The sequence below is a fragment of the Taeniopygia guttata genome, chromosome 19, assembly GCF_048771995.1.
Source record: "Taeniopygia guttata chromosome 19, bTaeGut7.mat, whole genome shotgun sequence".
NCBI lineage: Eukaryota > Metazoa > Chordata > Aves > Passeriformes > Estrildidae > Taeniopygia > Taeniopygia guttata.
In genome coordinates, this window is record NC_133044.1 from 913,176 (window position 1) to 929,356 (window position 16,181).

Genomic DNA, 16,181 nt, shown 5'->3' on the forward strand with positions numbered 1-16,181 from the left:
CAGAGCTGGTTCCTTCCCCCTGGCTGCTGAGGGTGTGCTGCCCCTGAACACAACATAAACACATCCTTTCCCACTGAACCTCCTGCCAAGTGCTTGGGGTTACAGTGTTAACAGCTTTAAATAAATTCCTCCTAGAGATAACTGATTTATTAGGCTCCTACCCTTCTGAAGGCAAAGCTAGTCACAATTAACAAACAAAGCAGCGTGGGGCAGTTATCATTGTGGATAATAAATCTTTTGATGTTGGGTATGACTGGCTGATGGGCTTGGAGAGCAAAACTCCAGAGCAAGTGTGACTTCAGCAGGGACTGACGTGACACATGAGTGATTCTGTTTGTGTACCCAGGTGTGTGATGGAGGAGGAGGACCCTGGGCTTGTGCTGGGCAGGAGGCAGCGTGCCAGTGTCCCTGCTGGTGTCAGTGGCACCGTGGGCAGCACCTTGGCTCCACACAGTGCTTTCCCAGTGTGTCTGCACTCCTCGTTCTCAGCAGGACACCCAGGAGCAAAAAGCAGGGATGTATCAGCTTTGGGTAGCAGGAGAAGGGCCCCTGTGTGGTGACCCAGCTGCTCTTTCAGCCTGCCCTCCTCCCTGGCTCTCAGTTCTGGTGGTACGTGGCTGAGAAATGAGCCCTCCAAGTCCTGGTTGGTAGAAGCTCTTGCTCCCTGGTGGCCTCTCTGTTTGAATAAACAATTGGTCCCAGACCTGGTGGCGTGGTTTCCAGCGCTGGGGAGATATTTCTTGCTGGGTTTGTAAAAATGATCTAAATGGATCCGACATTGTGGCCATAAAACATCTGTAACATTACACATTTAGTTATGTTACTAGAGACTTGAGTTCATTTTGATGGGCAGTATTTTATCTGCTACTTTTCCCCTTCTGAAAGCAAAGCTTTCTGTAGAGGAGGATTTATAGAAATATATTTCTAGTACAAAAAAAGTCATGCACATTAAGATGTTGGAGTAAAGGAGAAATAATGTCTTTTTTTGGAGACCTTGGCTGATTTATCTCTTACTTGGTAGTTTGATATGGCCTTCCTGGCTAGGAACAATATTTTTTTATTCTTCCTTTAATAACAATAATGTCAGTAACAATGTCTTGCACTATTCCAGCATCTTCAAATCAGACTTTCAGTGGGTTAGGCATTTAATGAGTGAAGCCTCACAGGCTTCATTGAGCTGTGGGGATATATTTCTGTTCTTTTTGTGGAAATCAAGGCACATAGCACTCGATTGTGCAACGCACTCAACCTAATGAGGCTTCCCCAAATGCTGCGAGTTCAACTGTGTGCTTAAATGCTGAGCCCTGCAGTCTCCAGCTGAGCTCTCCCAAGACTCTGGGATACGTCAGTGCTGTGGAGACTGAAGTGACTTGCCCTGTGGTCAGTGAGTGAGTAAACATCACACAGGGGAGACGAGCTCCTGGAGCTGTGTGCTGCTGCCTTCCTTTGGAAGAAGTATTGGTGTTTTCTCTTGCCTTGCTCCCACTCTTGGTTTGTGGCACAGCTCCTCAAGGGCCCTTTTATGCCCAGTCAAGGGTTGTTTGATCTGCTTTAGAGTGACAACGGTGCTGCTTTAATAATGGCTGGTGGGTTCCCTCCCTGGCAAGGGAAGCATCTCCCCTTTGTGAGCTGGAGGTGGGAGCGCTGCAATTCCTGTAATTCGCCAGCCCATTTGTGCAGGGGGGAAGGATAAAAGCAAACACAGCGTTTCATAAAGCCGTGAGAGTATTTCAACAGCAGTAATAGGCAAATCTGGGCATTTTGCAACATTTTAGTGGTCTCTCATCAGAGGGAAAGCTCACCCTTGTGCAGAGCCTCGCAGCTCCATGGGCTTGATTCAGCAGATGAAGTCAAACCTGCTCATCAGTAAGTGATTGCCATGTGCAGCTAGAGCATGTAGATGAAATTAATCAAGGCTAAGGGTTAAAGTTTCCATTTGTTCTTTTCAGAGAAATCATCTGGAGTGTGTTGGGAAGGAGGTAAATTGCTTCACACATTTCTTATTCCTGCCTGTGAATTTTTCTTGTTTTAGCAGATTATCTAGAATCTTAGCAGAGGGCTCCCGTCACGGATTTTACAGGGTTATCATGAAAAATTAGTTGATACTGACTTAGAAGCATTTAAATTATGTCATGCTCTCTGTGCTGTAGAGGCAATAAATTTCTTTGGACTGGCCTCAGTGTTTGGGGCTGGAAGAATTTACAAACTCTTGCAGAATGCTTTTCCTATTCAGTCCAGCCTGTGTGGTTGGGTTTTGTTGAACTCTGAGTTACAGGACGTTCCTGAGCGTCCCAGGAGCATTTGTCACTCTCCCTGGGGCGGGCTGGAGGTGTCAGCAGCTGTGTCCTGGCTCAGGTTCCTGCTCCTCTGCACAGGAGTGTGCCCCTCACTGTGTCCTGCACACCCTCCTGGGTTTGGAGAGCAGGGGCAGCCAGGGCCTGCTCCCTGTAGTGATCCAGGATGAGAAATAAGGACTTGGGTTGTGTTTTGGGAAGCTGATGAGTTGGTTCTCCACTTCAGTCCATCCTGCTTCACCTTTAGAGCTGTGCTACAAACCGACCTTGAACATGCCTTGGGAACACTGTCCTCCAACATACATAAAACTGTGACAGCCAAAGGTTTTCTGGTTGTGTTTTGGGCGTGGCACAAGACGTTTCCTTGGGGAGGATGGTGTAACCTAGGTGAGGAATTGGTGCAGGGGTAATGGCCAGTTAATCCCTGTTCCCACTGAGTACTACTGGCACGGCTTCCAAAGGGAGGTCCCTGGGCAGAATGCCATCAACCCCTTTCTTCCCCTCCCTCTTCTGCCTCCCTCCCTCCCTCTCTCTGCCTGCACAAGGTGAAGTTTTGCCAGTAGCCTGTAGATTGAGGACCAGAGGCTTAATTGCTTCCCACTGGGGCCTTTGTCCCTCATTACTTGGGCATTGCAAAAATCCCCCCTCTGAGTCACGTTGGGCAGTGCTCTCCATTTGTGGCCCTGAGATGTATTAATTTAAAAATAATTATCTTCGTTTAAAGTTATTAATGCCGTTTTTAAGCACTGCTGAACAGTAATCAGGCAGGCAGGTTGGATGAGTTGTCTGCACTCAGTGAATATTTAGTTACCTTCCTACCATACCATGCACAAGGAGCTGAAGCAGCCAGGGGGATTTAAATAGGATTGCTCTGCTCCCCTGCTCTTGCCGTGCCTTCTGTAACCTGTAAAAGAGTTAAGTGGAGCACAGGAGGTGGGAGCAGCCCTCAGGGATGTGATATAACTGGTTATAGCAGGCTGTGGGGCCAGGAGCTATTCCTGGGCTCTGGAGGGCTGAGCACTGGCTCTGGTGAATTTTACTGTATCTTTTGATATGAAGCTTGGAGGCAGATTTTGCTCAAAGGACCTGCTGAGCTCTCACAGCTGGGGCTAATTTTCAGGCTTGGATCTGCCACGCAGGGAGCTCTGCGTGGTGCAGGTAAAGGTGTTGCTGTGCCTGGAGAGCTGAGGGTGGCTCAGGGGGGGTCTATGGAGTGCTCCTGCCTGGACAGCAATCCCTTTTTTTGGGAACAGCCCCTTCCTGGGGATGGCTGTGGGCCATGGCAGGCTGCCATCGCCTAACTGTACCTGTGGGTGGGTGAGCGAGGGGCTGGTCCTCCCAGGGGGGAAATCAGAGACTTAAATCCACTGGCACTTGGGAAGATGGACCAGGAAGGGCTTTGCTTGGCCCCTGGCCAGGTTTGCTTGTGAAACTCCAAGGATGGCTTTGGCAATTGCTGCCAGTTCAGTCTTGGAAAAACCAGTTTGTGTGTTCTGCCTCCTGCTGATGCCACAGCCATCGAGGGAGGAAAATGCAGCGCTGCCAGAACCCTCCCAGCAGTACCAGCAGAACCCAAGGCAGAGTCCAGGAGTACAGCAGGGCCCAGGTTCTGTTTCTGAATGGGTTGGGAGAACACAGCTCACGTGTATTTTGCCAGAAATCAGGGGAGCTGATTTCCCCTGCTGGGAATGTGTGCCGCTTGTTTGGATTAAAGAGCCCTTTCATTCCCACGGGCCTTCTGCAGCCCGAGCAGTTCTCACAGGATGACACGAGCTTACCCAGGGGTCAGGCACAAGGTATTTGCAGCCTTTAAGTCTTGCTGAAATCCTATTTTGAATGCTTAGGCGTGCTGTACATGGCACGTAAAGCTTTGCAGGGTCTGCGCTGCCGTGGCTCCAGTGCAGCTCGGCTGGGATGTTGGAGCACAGTGCCCAGCTCAGCACCTCCTTCACCTGTACAGAAACACCTGGAGGCAGGACGGTTCTGGGCTGTTCTCTGTGGACACAGAGAGGTTGGCAGCTTTCACTAAATACTGCCTTTTTCCTCGTGTCTTTGCATCCCATTTCAGTGGGGTTTTTAATAGCTTTTTGGAATTTCCTAGGAGGATCCCAGAGGCAAAAAACTAAAAAAACCTAGAGAATTCTTATGGTGTGTGCTCTGCCAAAGAAGCCTGGCAGTTCTGTTAACGAGATCACTTCCCGTTACATGAATTATTGTTGTTTTTAATTAGAAGTAATGCTGTAGTTTGAATGTACAGCACAATGGGGTATAAAATGCAGTTCAGCACCGGCACCAAAGCTGGTTTTTCCAATTATAAATCTATTTAGAAGGTGGATACACTAGAAATGATGGAATGGCAAACTGCAGATGAGGTGAGCAGGCTGGGATACACATGCACCCCTGCCCACGCTGTCGTACGAGAGGGAGGAGAGTGCTCTGGAAAACAGTTACATATGCATAATTAGTTTAATCTGAAATTAATGCTAATTTCAGCAATTTGTGATGCAGATTCACTATTAGTGCTCCAGTCCACTTGCACTACATTGAGAGGTTGAGGATGCAAACCTTGATGAATTGCACACTGGAGTGTGCCAGAAACGAGTTCAGGCACGGGTTCCTGTTGGAACTCAAAATGTCCCTCAGACATTTTCAGAGGTTCCAGGCCTTGGTCAGAAGCATTTTAGACCCTGGCAAGCAGCTGGAAACAGCTGTGATTTTGAGTTTGAGCCGTGGAATGAGTTACCAACTTTGAAGGTGGAACAAGTGGTCACAGAGGGTTAGATGGTATAGTAGAAGTAATTACAAATTAGAGGGGAAAATTTTTTAGTATTGTACAGGGGGGTTTTAACACCTGTACAGGGGGTTTTACTTTGTACAGGGGGGTCAGAAGTTCTAAGATGGAGGAAAATGGGGCTGATCCTGTTCTTCCTCCTTCTTCTTCCCTGCCTCCATGTTCTTGGTGATGCTGGCACTTATGGATTGGTTTAGAGTAGAAAAGCACATTGTAACATAGGTAGTAGGTATTGGGGGAAATCTGTAAACATATAACACGTAATATATCATATAAAAGACAGCAGCAGCCCTGGGCAGGGAGAGAAGAAGACAGCAGGCAGTGAGGGTGTCAGGGTGTGTGTGTCTCTGCCTGGGCCGCTGACCAAACAGCCACAGCTCACGAAGACAATCTTTTAGATAACCAGCAACAAACTGCCTTGAGACCCAACAACAAGAGGCTGCTGAGTTTTTCTTTGGAAGCTCAGGCTGGAGGAGAGACTTTTCCACCACACGAGGCCCCTGAATCAATCCTGGGGTTCTCACAGGTTCCCAGGGTGTTCCTTGAGCCCGTGTGCTGGGTGTGTGTCTGTCTCCTTTTTTGGGATTTTTCAGGGATTTTGCTTCCCAGCATGGCCTGCCAGTGGCACACTCGTCTCCTGTCTGTGCCAGCTGGGTGTCAGCACTTGTCCCTTCCACCCTCGCCATCCTGAGCCAGGAGCTCTGCACTAAAGCTGGAGGCAGAGGGGCAGCTGAAAGGCTGTGTGAGGAATGGTTGGGAAGTGATACTAAAAGCCATTACCCTGAAGTTAAATATGTAACTTCTTTGTTGAATGTAGACAGCCTTGGCGCATCTAGAAGGAATGGTGGATACTTACTGCTTGAGATTTTGAAATTCTGGGAATCCTGAAAAATATTTAATGAGCTTAAAATCTTCTTTTTTCATTTTTACTAGTCAGGATAATAAGACAGTGTTGGTGGGGAAGGAAGAACCACAGGAAGGTGATGAGCAGCGTTACTGTGTGAGTGTGAGGGATGTTCAGGGGCTCGGAGCTGGAGCCCCCAGCCCTGCAAAACCTCATTCCTTCATTTCCTCTGGGTAGGCTGGGTTTAGCTCACATTTGTATTGACATGTTTGAGTGGGACATGCTCCCAGAGACTGCATCTTCAGCCTGTTGTTTAGAGGAGAATTACCTGATACGCCCCAAACTGATCTAATTACAACCATAACCTTGCACAGAATGGCATAAACTCAGCAGACTTGCCTGGCTAAAGCGGGGAAGGTTTTCTTCCTGTTCCTGCACCTCCTGAAGTGTTTGCTCAGTTTCAGAGCACAAAGACAATTATATTTTTCAAAAGCCAAGCCAGTAAAGAGAATGTAACCTTGAATGCCTCCTCGCAGGAGTAGTCACATGTGTTTTGATTAACTCAGCACCAGCACCGTGTACAAACAGAGCAATTCTGTGATGCTCACAATTAAAGGGCCTCACACCAGCCTCGGGTCTGCCTCTCCTGGCAATTTCTTCTGTAGCGAGAGAGAGACACCTTCAGTACACAAACCCTCCAAAACCACCTGGTAGCCACAGTTTGCAGAGCCCTGCAGTAGCCAGGGGTGGATATATTACACTGCAAATGAAATCCAAAGACACGGAGCTGCAAGTATTGTGGTTTCAGAGTGACCCAGACCTCTTGGAGTCGTTAATAAAACATGGGCTTGTGATTGATTCACACAAATCGCTTCCTATTGCCCAAAGCCCAGTGCTGCACCCAGGAGAGGGCAGGTGGGGCTGCTGGCAGAGGGTCCAGACCCACCAGGGCTTCTGTGACACCACTGCTCTTGGGGGTGCCCCCGTTGTGAGCAACCTCCAGAAAGCAGATTCCGAATTTACTCACAGGAGAAGGCAAAGCTCCTCAGTGACTTTCACTGGAGGAATTCAGACTGGCAGGGTGTGCCCCAGGTGTCCCCCTGCCCGTGTCCCCCTGCCCCTGTCCCCCTGCCCCTGTCCCCCTGCCCCTGTCCCCCTGTCCCCCTGCCCGGGCTCGGTGCGGCCGCAGTGCCCCAGGAGGGGGAAGGCAGCAGACAGACCCTGCTGTAGAGGCAGGGCAGGGTGTGCGTGCTCTGTGCGGGTGCTGGGGGGAATGTGGGAACAAAGCAATTGAACAGTCTCTTCGGGGAAATGTGGATTGTAAAAGCAGACTTAATTTTGTGCTTCGCTTTGGTACCAAAGAGCTGATTTCTGAAACCGTTTCCCGGCTCACAATACATCTCTAGGCATTACAGTGTTGTGAATTTGCTTGTCATTACCAATATTTTCTTTGACTGAAGCTATTGAAACAAAGTGGTCTTTTTTTTTTTTCCCTATAACCTTCAATCTTGCTTCTAAAAGCAGTCGCTCTCTTTTGCTTTCTTTCTTGGTCAAATATAAAAACGATGATAATTTCAAATACTGCTTTAGAATAATTGCTTTCCTCCCTCTTTTGTATGACAACAGAAGCTTGGCCTGATCTTAAATCAGATGTTGGCAGGCAGAGGGCTCTTGACAGCCCTGCAAAATCCTTTAGTTACAAGTCGGCTTTAGCCAATTCTTTATTTGTAAATGACAATTTTCTACAGAAAAATATATGCTTGGGCTTCAATTTTGGAGCCCTAGATTGCAGTCAGGAAAAAAATAATTGAATTTTTACACATTTTATTTTCTCTTCTCTTTTTCTTCCTGACTTTAAAAAAAACCCAAACAGAAAAAGTGAGGCTGTGTAAGGTGTGATTGGAGCTGATTGAGGGGAGTATCTGCCCTGGTTGATGTGCATGGCTGTGGGGACAGAAGTGATGATTAATTTGTTCTGTGCTGGGAGGATTTGGGGCTGCTCCAAGCTTTGTGTCCGATGCCCCAGCCCCGTGGAGCTTTGCCCGTGTGTGTGACAGGGTGGGCAGGTCCGGGCTGTCCTCATGACCTCAGTGGCCCTCACCAAAGGCGTTTTCAGAGTCTTTAGTGAAAAAGTAAGGAGGTGATGAAACATGCAGGTGCCAGGTGGATCCCTGTGCCTGTTTTCCCCTGTTTGAGCAGGCAGGTCCTGGCTCTGGAGTTAGGGATGTTTTCCCCTTCAGTCTCTGGAAGTCTCTTCACGCAGTTTTTCAGTGCCTGGTTTGTTGCTGAGGTGTTTGTGGGCTCCCAGAGCTGGGCAGTGGTGACTCAAACATCTGTCCTCGCTGAGCTGTGTCCAGCTGCAGGGCCATGGCCTGTCCTGAGCCCTCCCCAGGCCCTTCAGAGAGAGCTGACAACATTGTCCTGGCTCTGCCTTCAGTCATGGCCTGTGAGTGCTGTGTGTCAGCTTGGGATCAGCTGTGTGTCAGTTTGGGATCAGCTGTGTGTCAGTTTGGGATCAGCTTGTGTCAGTTTGGGATCAGCTTTTGTCAGTTTGGGACCAGCTTGTGTCAGTTTGGGACCAGCCCACCAAAGCCACGCTGGGGTTTGTGTTCCTGGGCTGACCTGCCCATCCTCCGGAGCTGCAGGCTGTGGATGATGGGTTCTGCCGTGGTGTGGGATCCGGCAGCATCCCTTGTACAGGATCCAGCAGCAGCCCCTGTACAGGATCCAGCTGCATCCCTTGCAGGGGATCCAGTGCATCCCTTGTACAGGATCCAGCTGCATCCCTTGGCCTTGTTGGGCCAAGCTCAGGCACACCTGGGGCAGAGAAGGGGCTGGGGGCACCGAGGGGTTCCTGGAGGGGCTGATCCAGCCCTGGCATGGTGATTCTGTGGGCACGGGCTGTGCTGACTGGAGGGTGCTGCGTCAGCAGCTCTTTCATCATTTGATTACTTTAAAAGTAACTGTGCGAGTTCCTTTTAAACTGACCCGTGGAAACTTAATAACACATCACTTGGATTTGATGTAATTGCCTGGTCTGCCAAGGAGCCTTCAGCCTGTCTGTAGGAAAAGGAGGGGCAAAGGCACCTCTGCTTTAAGGCGGTAGCTATGAAGAGACAATGCTTGGACTCCTTTTTCACTTTTATTTGCATTGAGAAGCACAATAAAAATCATTTATTAAAAAAAAATATCCGGGGGCTAGAGTTGTTATTGAGAGCCTTTACTCAGCCATCTCTCAAATAAAAACAAAACAAGACAGAGAAAGAAGTATCTAATCAAATCGAATTGAAATTGCTTTTGTAAAAAAGTATTGTCATTATCTGGGTTAGGGATGGGATCTGAAGAATATTTCTTTTTTCCACGTATAGTTTGAAATAATCTGGTTAAACCATATGCTTGTCTTGTAATTTCTTACAGATGGTCACAAGAACAAAGAAAATATTTGTAGGTGGATTATCGGCTAATACAGTAGTGGAAGATGTGAAGCAATACTTTGAACAGTTTGGCAAGGTAAGTTCTGCCCAAGTGAGACTACATAGTTGTTCTTTCTTCCCTTTCTTTTTGAAGTGTGTTTTGAAAAACAAAAGTGCATTGAGGACTGAGCTCAAAGGAGGGCCAAGTTTTTGCCTTTCCGTGTCATTTCTTGAAGCCTCTGGGATTCCTTTTCTGTTTGTTGCTTGTGTGTGTGCAACATTGCCAACACTGTTTACTTCCACTGAAGAAAAAAGCATCACTGGGAGGTGAATCTGTGTCTGTTCAGGAAAAATCTGACCCTTAGCTGAATGATTACACAGTTGTCTTCTCCATAAAATCAACCTTCTGCTAGGCCCGATTGCAGTGGCAAAAAGGGCAAATAGACGTATTGGAGAGCTCATTAATTTGTGAAAATGCCTGAAGGAGCCATGTGAAAAGCAAGAGTAATGTGGAAGTCACTAGAATATCCACTTAATTTCTTACTAGAAAATCCTTCTGCAAGTATGTATAGAATGCTGGCATCATTGAAAAATAAAAATAATAAAAAAAAAAACCCACAGCAAAAGAACCCCTCACCAAAACCCCAAAACAAACAAGTTTATGCAGAGAAGGAGATATGAACCTTGCCAGAATAGTCTTTGCTGTGATGTAAGAGCTCAAACCCCACTGTCCAGGCTTTGGCTGGTGCTGGGTGACACTGACTTCCATGGGGCTCCCTGGGTTCCAGCTCCATGCATTCCAGCCTGACAGCTCAATTCCTGTCTTCAGCGGTGCAGGAATTGATGTTTTAGATGCAAGATTGCGTGAGGACGCAGCAGGGTATCCCAGAGCTAAGCAGCTCCCATTCCTTGTAGTTAGTTTATGTTTCTTTTATCTGCCCTGAAAAGCCTGAGCCAGGCAGGATTTTGTTGAGGGCTGAGGAGGCGAGTTTATAAATGGTTCCTGTGTTGGATTGATAGTTGTTTTGCAAACCAGTCATTTTATTTTCAATAATAATCTTCGATTCCGGCAGGATGTTTACAGCCTGCTGAGCCTTATATTAAAGGATTACATGAGCTTTTGGATGTTTCTTCTGTAGTTACTTCTAATTGCAGAACTCCACTAACCTGTATTTTTCAAGTTAATAATAGTTTCAATATAAGTGCTTTGCATATTGTCTGGATGTTGTCTTAATATAGTCTTTTTAATTTCACCATCTGGTAGTTTCATGCTTGCAATTTTACAGTCCCTGAGAATGCAGCAGCCAGGGGATTCGGGACACTTTGGTTCTGCTTTCATGCTCTGCCATTCTTGAGACAGCCTAGCAGAGGTCTGCCTTCCCAAAGGCAGTACTTTGGAAAAATCAAGTGGTTTTTTTCCTTCAAGCGTCTTCATTTTGCAAGCTAAAAAATTTAAGGAGCTGAAAATTTCTCGAGTTGGGATCAAGGTAGGAGCCCATTGCCATGTCAGCAGAGCTGGGGTTGTCCCGCTGAGGCTGAGCTCCTGCAGGAGTCAGGCTGGCAGGGCTTGGTCCCTGTCACTGCAGGTGCCCTGTGTCACAGCCCCTGCTCCAGCTCGTGAGGAGTTGGGGGAGCTGCTGGTGTTTGGGGCAGAGGCTGCTTGGCTCTGTGACCCTGGCCTGACCTTGGTGCAGGCGTTGGGGTTCTCCCACAGCACTGCTCTTTATCAGCTGGGACAGTTTGGTTTTGGGGTGTTTTGAGGTGATTCTCCTCAGGCTCTGGGTGTCAGGAGGTGGTTAATGACCTGTAGAAATGGGGAGTTGTGGTTCAGCTGAGTTAGAAGACTTGTTAACATTCTGTGGGCAGTGGGGTGCTGCCTTCAGATACAGGAGCCAGGACTGGTGCTGCAGGACCTTGCAGGACTCAATCCTTGTCCACCCCCCTTCCCTGCCCCTCCAGGACTTCTTCCTGCCCTCTAGCAGAGCCCATGCTCAGCACACAGCCTGGCTCTCCATCAGGCCATGGCCATGCAAACAGTGATCCACATCGATTGCCCAGCTCTGCCTTTGCTCTGAGCTTCCTTAAAATAAAGCAAATTGCATTACACAATTAATGTGTGAGGAGCCGCCTGTGTTTGATAAGGGCATCTCAGGTGATTTGCTCTTTGAAATGCTGAGCTTATTTATTGGCGTGGAAAAAATTGCTTACAGAGCGCTGCCATTCCTGAAATCCTGTTTGCACTTGCTGTGGAGAGGAGCTGTGCAGCCAGGGGAGGTGGTGGTGACTGGAGGCAGCTCCCAGAACACAGGATGTGGCACAGCAGCCACAGAGGGGCTCGCTCGTGTAACTGGGGCTGGCAGGAAGGGGGTGCAGTGTCGAGTTTGAAACTGCAGCTTTTTGAAAAGTCAGTGCCAGAACCTTTGTCTCCAAGAATAGGAAAAGCTTTAGTAAACCCACCAGTGAAAGGGGTTGATGATACAGCACCAAAGTATGTGACAATGATAATTCCTGAAATTTAGCTTGTCAGATTTTTCATAGTGATTACTTTCTCTTTCTGAACAATCCCAGGAGTCCCTGATTTCCTTCTGGGGAGGTGGGCATGCTTAGCTTCTGTAAGCTGTGGAGGAAAACTGGGGAAAATGACCCAAGTGAAGCAAAAGCCATCACAGAACAAGCACAGAACGGTGTAATGAGCCTTGTGACTGCTTAGAGCTGCTGGGGCTGGTCCTGTGCACCTGCAGGGGTTGTAGGGCTCCCCAGAGAGGCTTGGCAGAGTCTGGGGAGAGGAAGGATTCTCCTTCCAGTCATTTCAGGGAGAAGAATCCATGGAAGACACAAGAAGGCTAAACTAAATACCAAACTAAGCCCTAAGTACTTACAATCAGAAGAAAAAAAAGCCATTATGTTACTCCTGATCCTGACAGTCTAATGCAGTTGTTTGCTGGATCCTCTCCTATTTCAAAGTTGTTTCAAACACTCTTACAAGCAAAATAAATTCACTGTCCATGTTGACCCGTCCGGGCTCTGCAGCACTGCCCTCGTGCTGGGTGTGAAAAGCTGCTGAGAGCAGGCTTTGAGAGAATTGAAATGAGAAATGCCAGAGCTGAGGAGGCCCAGGGGAGCTCAGTGGGGCTGGCATTCCTCCCCTCTGCAGGGCCATGGTACTGCCATGGGCAGTGCTGGGGCTGCACATCTGCCTGATCTGGCTGTCTGGAGGAGGAGGAGGTGTGCAGCTCTGAGACTGGGACATGTTGGAGCAGCATTTTAAAAAGGAAAAAAAACGCAGCAGACTCCTCAAGCCTCACCTGGAGTCCCGTGAGAGCAGAGGGAAGCTGTGGGTGCTCACGGGTCTCAGGACCTGCATGTCCTGCACGTGGGGCTGCAGCAGTGCCCAGGGCAGGCAGGCTCAGGTGTGCCCAGGTGCTGCTCCCTGCACAGAGCTCCTGCAGGAGCAGCCAGCCTTCGCCCCTGCAATTACACTTCACATGGCCAACTGTGTAATTAGTTTGGAAGACTTATGCCTAGTCATTGGTTTATCCTAATCGGCTTTGGCTTTTCCCAACAACAAAGTGAGCTTATTTTCCTAAGCTGAAACAACTCTGCTCCCTTTGTTCCTCTCTTTTATTGTCTCATTCCTTTCATTCTGTTTTACTGCCAAAGTTTTGTTTCATTAGGCCTACAAGTCATTTCCAATCCAGTGGGCTGCTACAATAAGGCCTTTATAACTCAGCTGCCCTGGTTCCCATGTCCCTTCTGGTCCAGAGCCAGGACTTGCTGTTTGACATGGGATTTTAACCCTTTGGCTGCCCCAGCTGCTGCTTCCCCCTTGGTGGGGCTGGGCCAGGCTGAAGCCCTAATGATGGTGTGTGGGCATTAATTGATAGGGAAATGGGCTCCAGGTAACGTGTTTGGGCCAAATTATGGGAACAGAACTCTGAGTAAAAACCTTACTGTAATGAGTCGTGGTGGGAACAGTCCTGGGAGTGGAAAGGCCACTGTGTCCTTCCAGCAGGGTGGGAACAGTTCTGGTGAGGGTATGTTCCAGTTGTCCTGAGCCATTAGATCAGTCCACGTAGGACTGTTCTTGTAGAAAAATCATGGGGTTTTGTGTAGGAGAAAACACAAATTTAAATTTGTCCTTTTTTGAACCAGAATGGTGATGCTTGAAGGAGATGTGTGAAATAGTTTTGTGGACAAGCAATACTTTTCCATATTGCTGGAGGAGGAGTCAGTGCTGGTGGTGGTGGCCCCAGATGTTTTACTTTCAATCTCAGAGCACTGGCTCCTCAATTTCCCTTTCACAGTAATCCTAAAGTGACTTTCAGGGAAGGAGGCTCTGGCACTTGTTTTTTTTTTATTTTAAATTTCCAGATGAAATTGGACCAGACCAGCATGCATGAATTTTGTGTTCTGCCCTGGCTTGCCACGAGGTCCCTCAGACCTCTCATAGGCATGTTTCAGCTTCACTTGGAATATGTTATTTCCTCAGGAACAGCTTTTAAGATTTGGAAATTTTGAGACAAGACAGGATTTCTGAATTACCTCTGTGGATTTGAAATGTTTTGTACAGTCACTTGTTATTTCTTGTGAGACGCAGAACAGACCAGTGGAATAATAATAATAATAATATCTGAATTCTGAGATTTTTTTTTCTGCTGAGATTTTGAAAATGTGTAGTTTTCCCATCCCTTCCTTCTGTAGCCTTAGTGTCTAGTGTCAGTTAAAAGAGAGGAAGGTGCCTTCTCACACCTGTCCTGGCTCCAGGCACATCCACGGTGCTGCCTGAGCACCAAAACGTCAGAATGAGAATTTCCTCCTTTGGCTGCACCATGCCCTGCATTATAACATGGACCCTGGTGCAAATAACAACCAGTTTAACCTTTGGAAAAATAACCTTTGTAGTGAGGTCCCTCTGCTTTCTCTGTGTGTGTGTGTGTGTGTCAGGAGGGAAGGAGGTGGGACCCACGGATTTAGGATTTCAGCCTAATCGCGTGGTTTACATCAGTCGCTTCCTCCGTGCCCTCCTCCCTGACAGCTGTGAAAATATCCATCAGCAGAACGGAGAGAAAACTCCTCCTTGTTTGGCCAGCCTGTCCGGGTGTGAATGAGTTAATGCACTGCTCTGGTATTAAGCACTCCAGTGGTTTACTTTTCCCTGAGACCTGAGTATGGCCTCTGAAGATGTTTTTACAATAAAGTTGTTAGCATGAGAAAAGGTGGTTTTCTCACCATGGGTTCATTTTGGGGGGGATTTGGAAGTCTGTGTGGAGCTGGGGCTAAGGCCAGAGTCGGGAGGTGCAAGGAATTCTGCTGGTATGAAAGTGAAAGCTTAGTTAATTCAGCCTTGGCAGAGAGTTTGAATTGTATTGTCACCTCCGTTGGACATTGATATGTAGATTTAACGGTCAATAGGAGACATGGATGGGCTGTCCTTAAAGCATTTGCTTTGCAGAAAAGTCATTTTTCAGTTTGACAGATTGCTAGCCTTTCACATGTTTCAGCACTGTATTTCCCAGTTCAGTACTTGGGAATTGGTTATGTTTTATGAAATGAAGGGTCCAATTTGGACTCTTATTTACATTACAGTCTGTATTAGCCAGAGTTCCCTAAATACTTGTACTGTGCAGTAAAACAGAGAGTGTGGTGGCTTTTTTTTACCTGCTGCTGTCTTCCAGAGTCCCTCCAAGCCCTAGGCCTGCTGTGGAACAGCTCAGAGCTCATCCTCTTCTTGTTTCTAAGTTATCTGCATGCACCTTGGCAGAAGTTGCTTAATTTGGATCGCCTCATCTCCTTCAAACAGAACCAGCAATAAACAAACACGTCATTGTTTGCAGCTCCTGATAGGTCTGGGACAAAGAAAAGCAGAGTTTCTGGGGGCTGTTGTGTGACAGGAGCAGCAGCACGCCTCTGCCCTGTGCTCGTGCTTTAAAATTCCACTGCTTCCACATTTCCTTATTTCCATGTTATGTCTGTGATGGGCCAGAGTATGATGAATGTTCCTTTAAATTTTAGCTTTGGCATGTGACGAGAGATTTGGGATATAGGGGTCCCTCATGGCCCAAAGCACTTCTTATTATTTCTTCTCCCTCCCACACATGCTTTTCTTTATTTTTTTTTTTTTTTTTTAAGCAAATTGAGAAACTTGATCGTTGCTTAAAAAGCAGCCAGTGTTTTCATCCTGCCAGTGAGAAGCTGTACACAGGAAGTCAGTTTTGAGGTGGTCTGTAATAAGCCACATGCTTTGTGGAAGTGGTTTTGTTATAAATTAGATGTTGGTTTCTACCTGGGTTTTATGAAAAGAGGAAATGTTAAGGCGGGATTTGTGGGCAGGGAGGCGGTATCAGAGCCCAGCAGAAGTTTGAAGTACACTTTTATTTCCTTTTCTCCTCTGGTTGATGAGGTGCTGAGGAGGTTTCGTGCTGTAGCACCACAGCCTGTGGGAGATGAGTGAAATCAATCATTATTCAGGGGCTGTGCTTGGGGAGGGAAAAGTTACGTGAAAATACTCAGGTTTCCTCCTCCGACATGCATGTGAATTTTTTCGTGCGTGTCTTTGTCAGTTTTACAACTGAGCCAAACCTGTGGAAATTACCTATATCCTTTCTGAGACCCCAAGGAAGTCAATTTTGTTTTTCACCCCTGCCTTTATTCCGTACAAATGCAATAGGCTGTATAAAATCCCTAACAAATTGAGTTAATCCTATTTGGTTTTTATCCCTGGAGCATTCCTGGGTTCAGCCCCAGTGAGTGGGGTTGTAGATGGAGGACTTCCCTGGAAGGAGATGATTTGGGTTTGCTGTGGTGGCATCTCTGAGCCCCTTGGGTCTGGCTGGAGCTCG

At 47.5% G+C, this 16,181-nt stretch overlaps 1 protein-coding gene across 22 annotated transcripts in view; it reads left to right on the forward strand.

Annotated features, from left to right (window-relative positions):
* Window positions 1-16,181, forward strand: part of MSI2 (musashi RNA binding protein 2) — a 199,994-nt gene that overhangs the window by 61,998 nt on the left and 121,815 nt on the right. For all 22 annotated transcript variants that reach the window (XR_012051461.1, XR_005982240.2, XR_012051462.1 and 19 more), the window contains exon 6: window positions 9,347-9,439. Coding sequence is in view for 17 of the 22 variants with exons in the window: in XM_072916772.1 (XP_072772873.1) it covers window positions 9,347-9,439 (93 nt within the window). In the remaining 5 variants the exon portion in view is untranslated. The remainder of the gene's footprint in view (window positions 1-9,346; window positions 9,440-16,181) is intronic.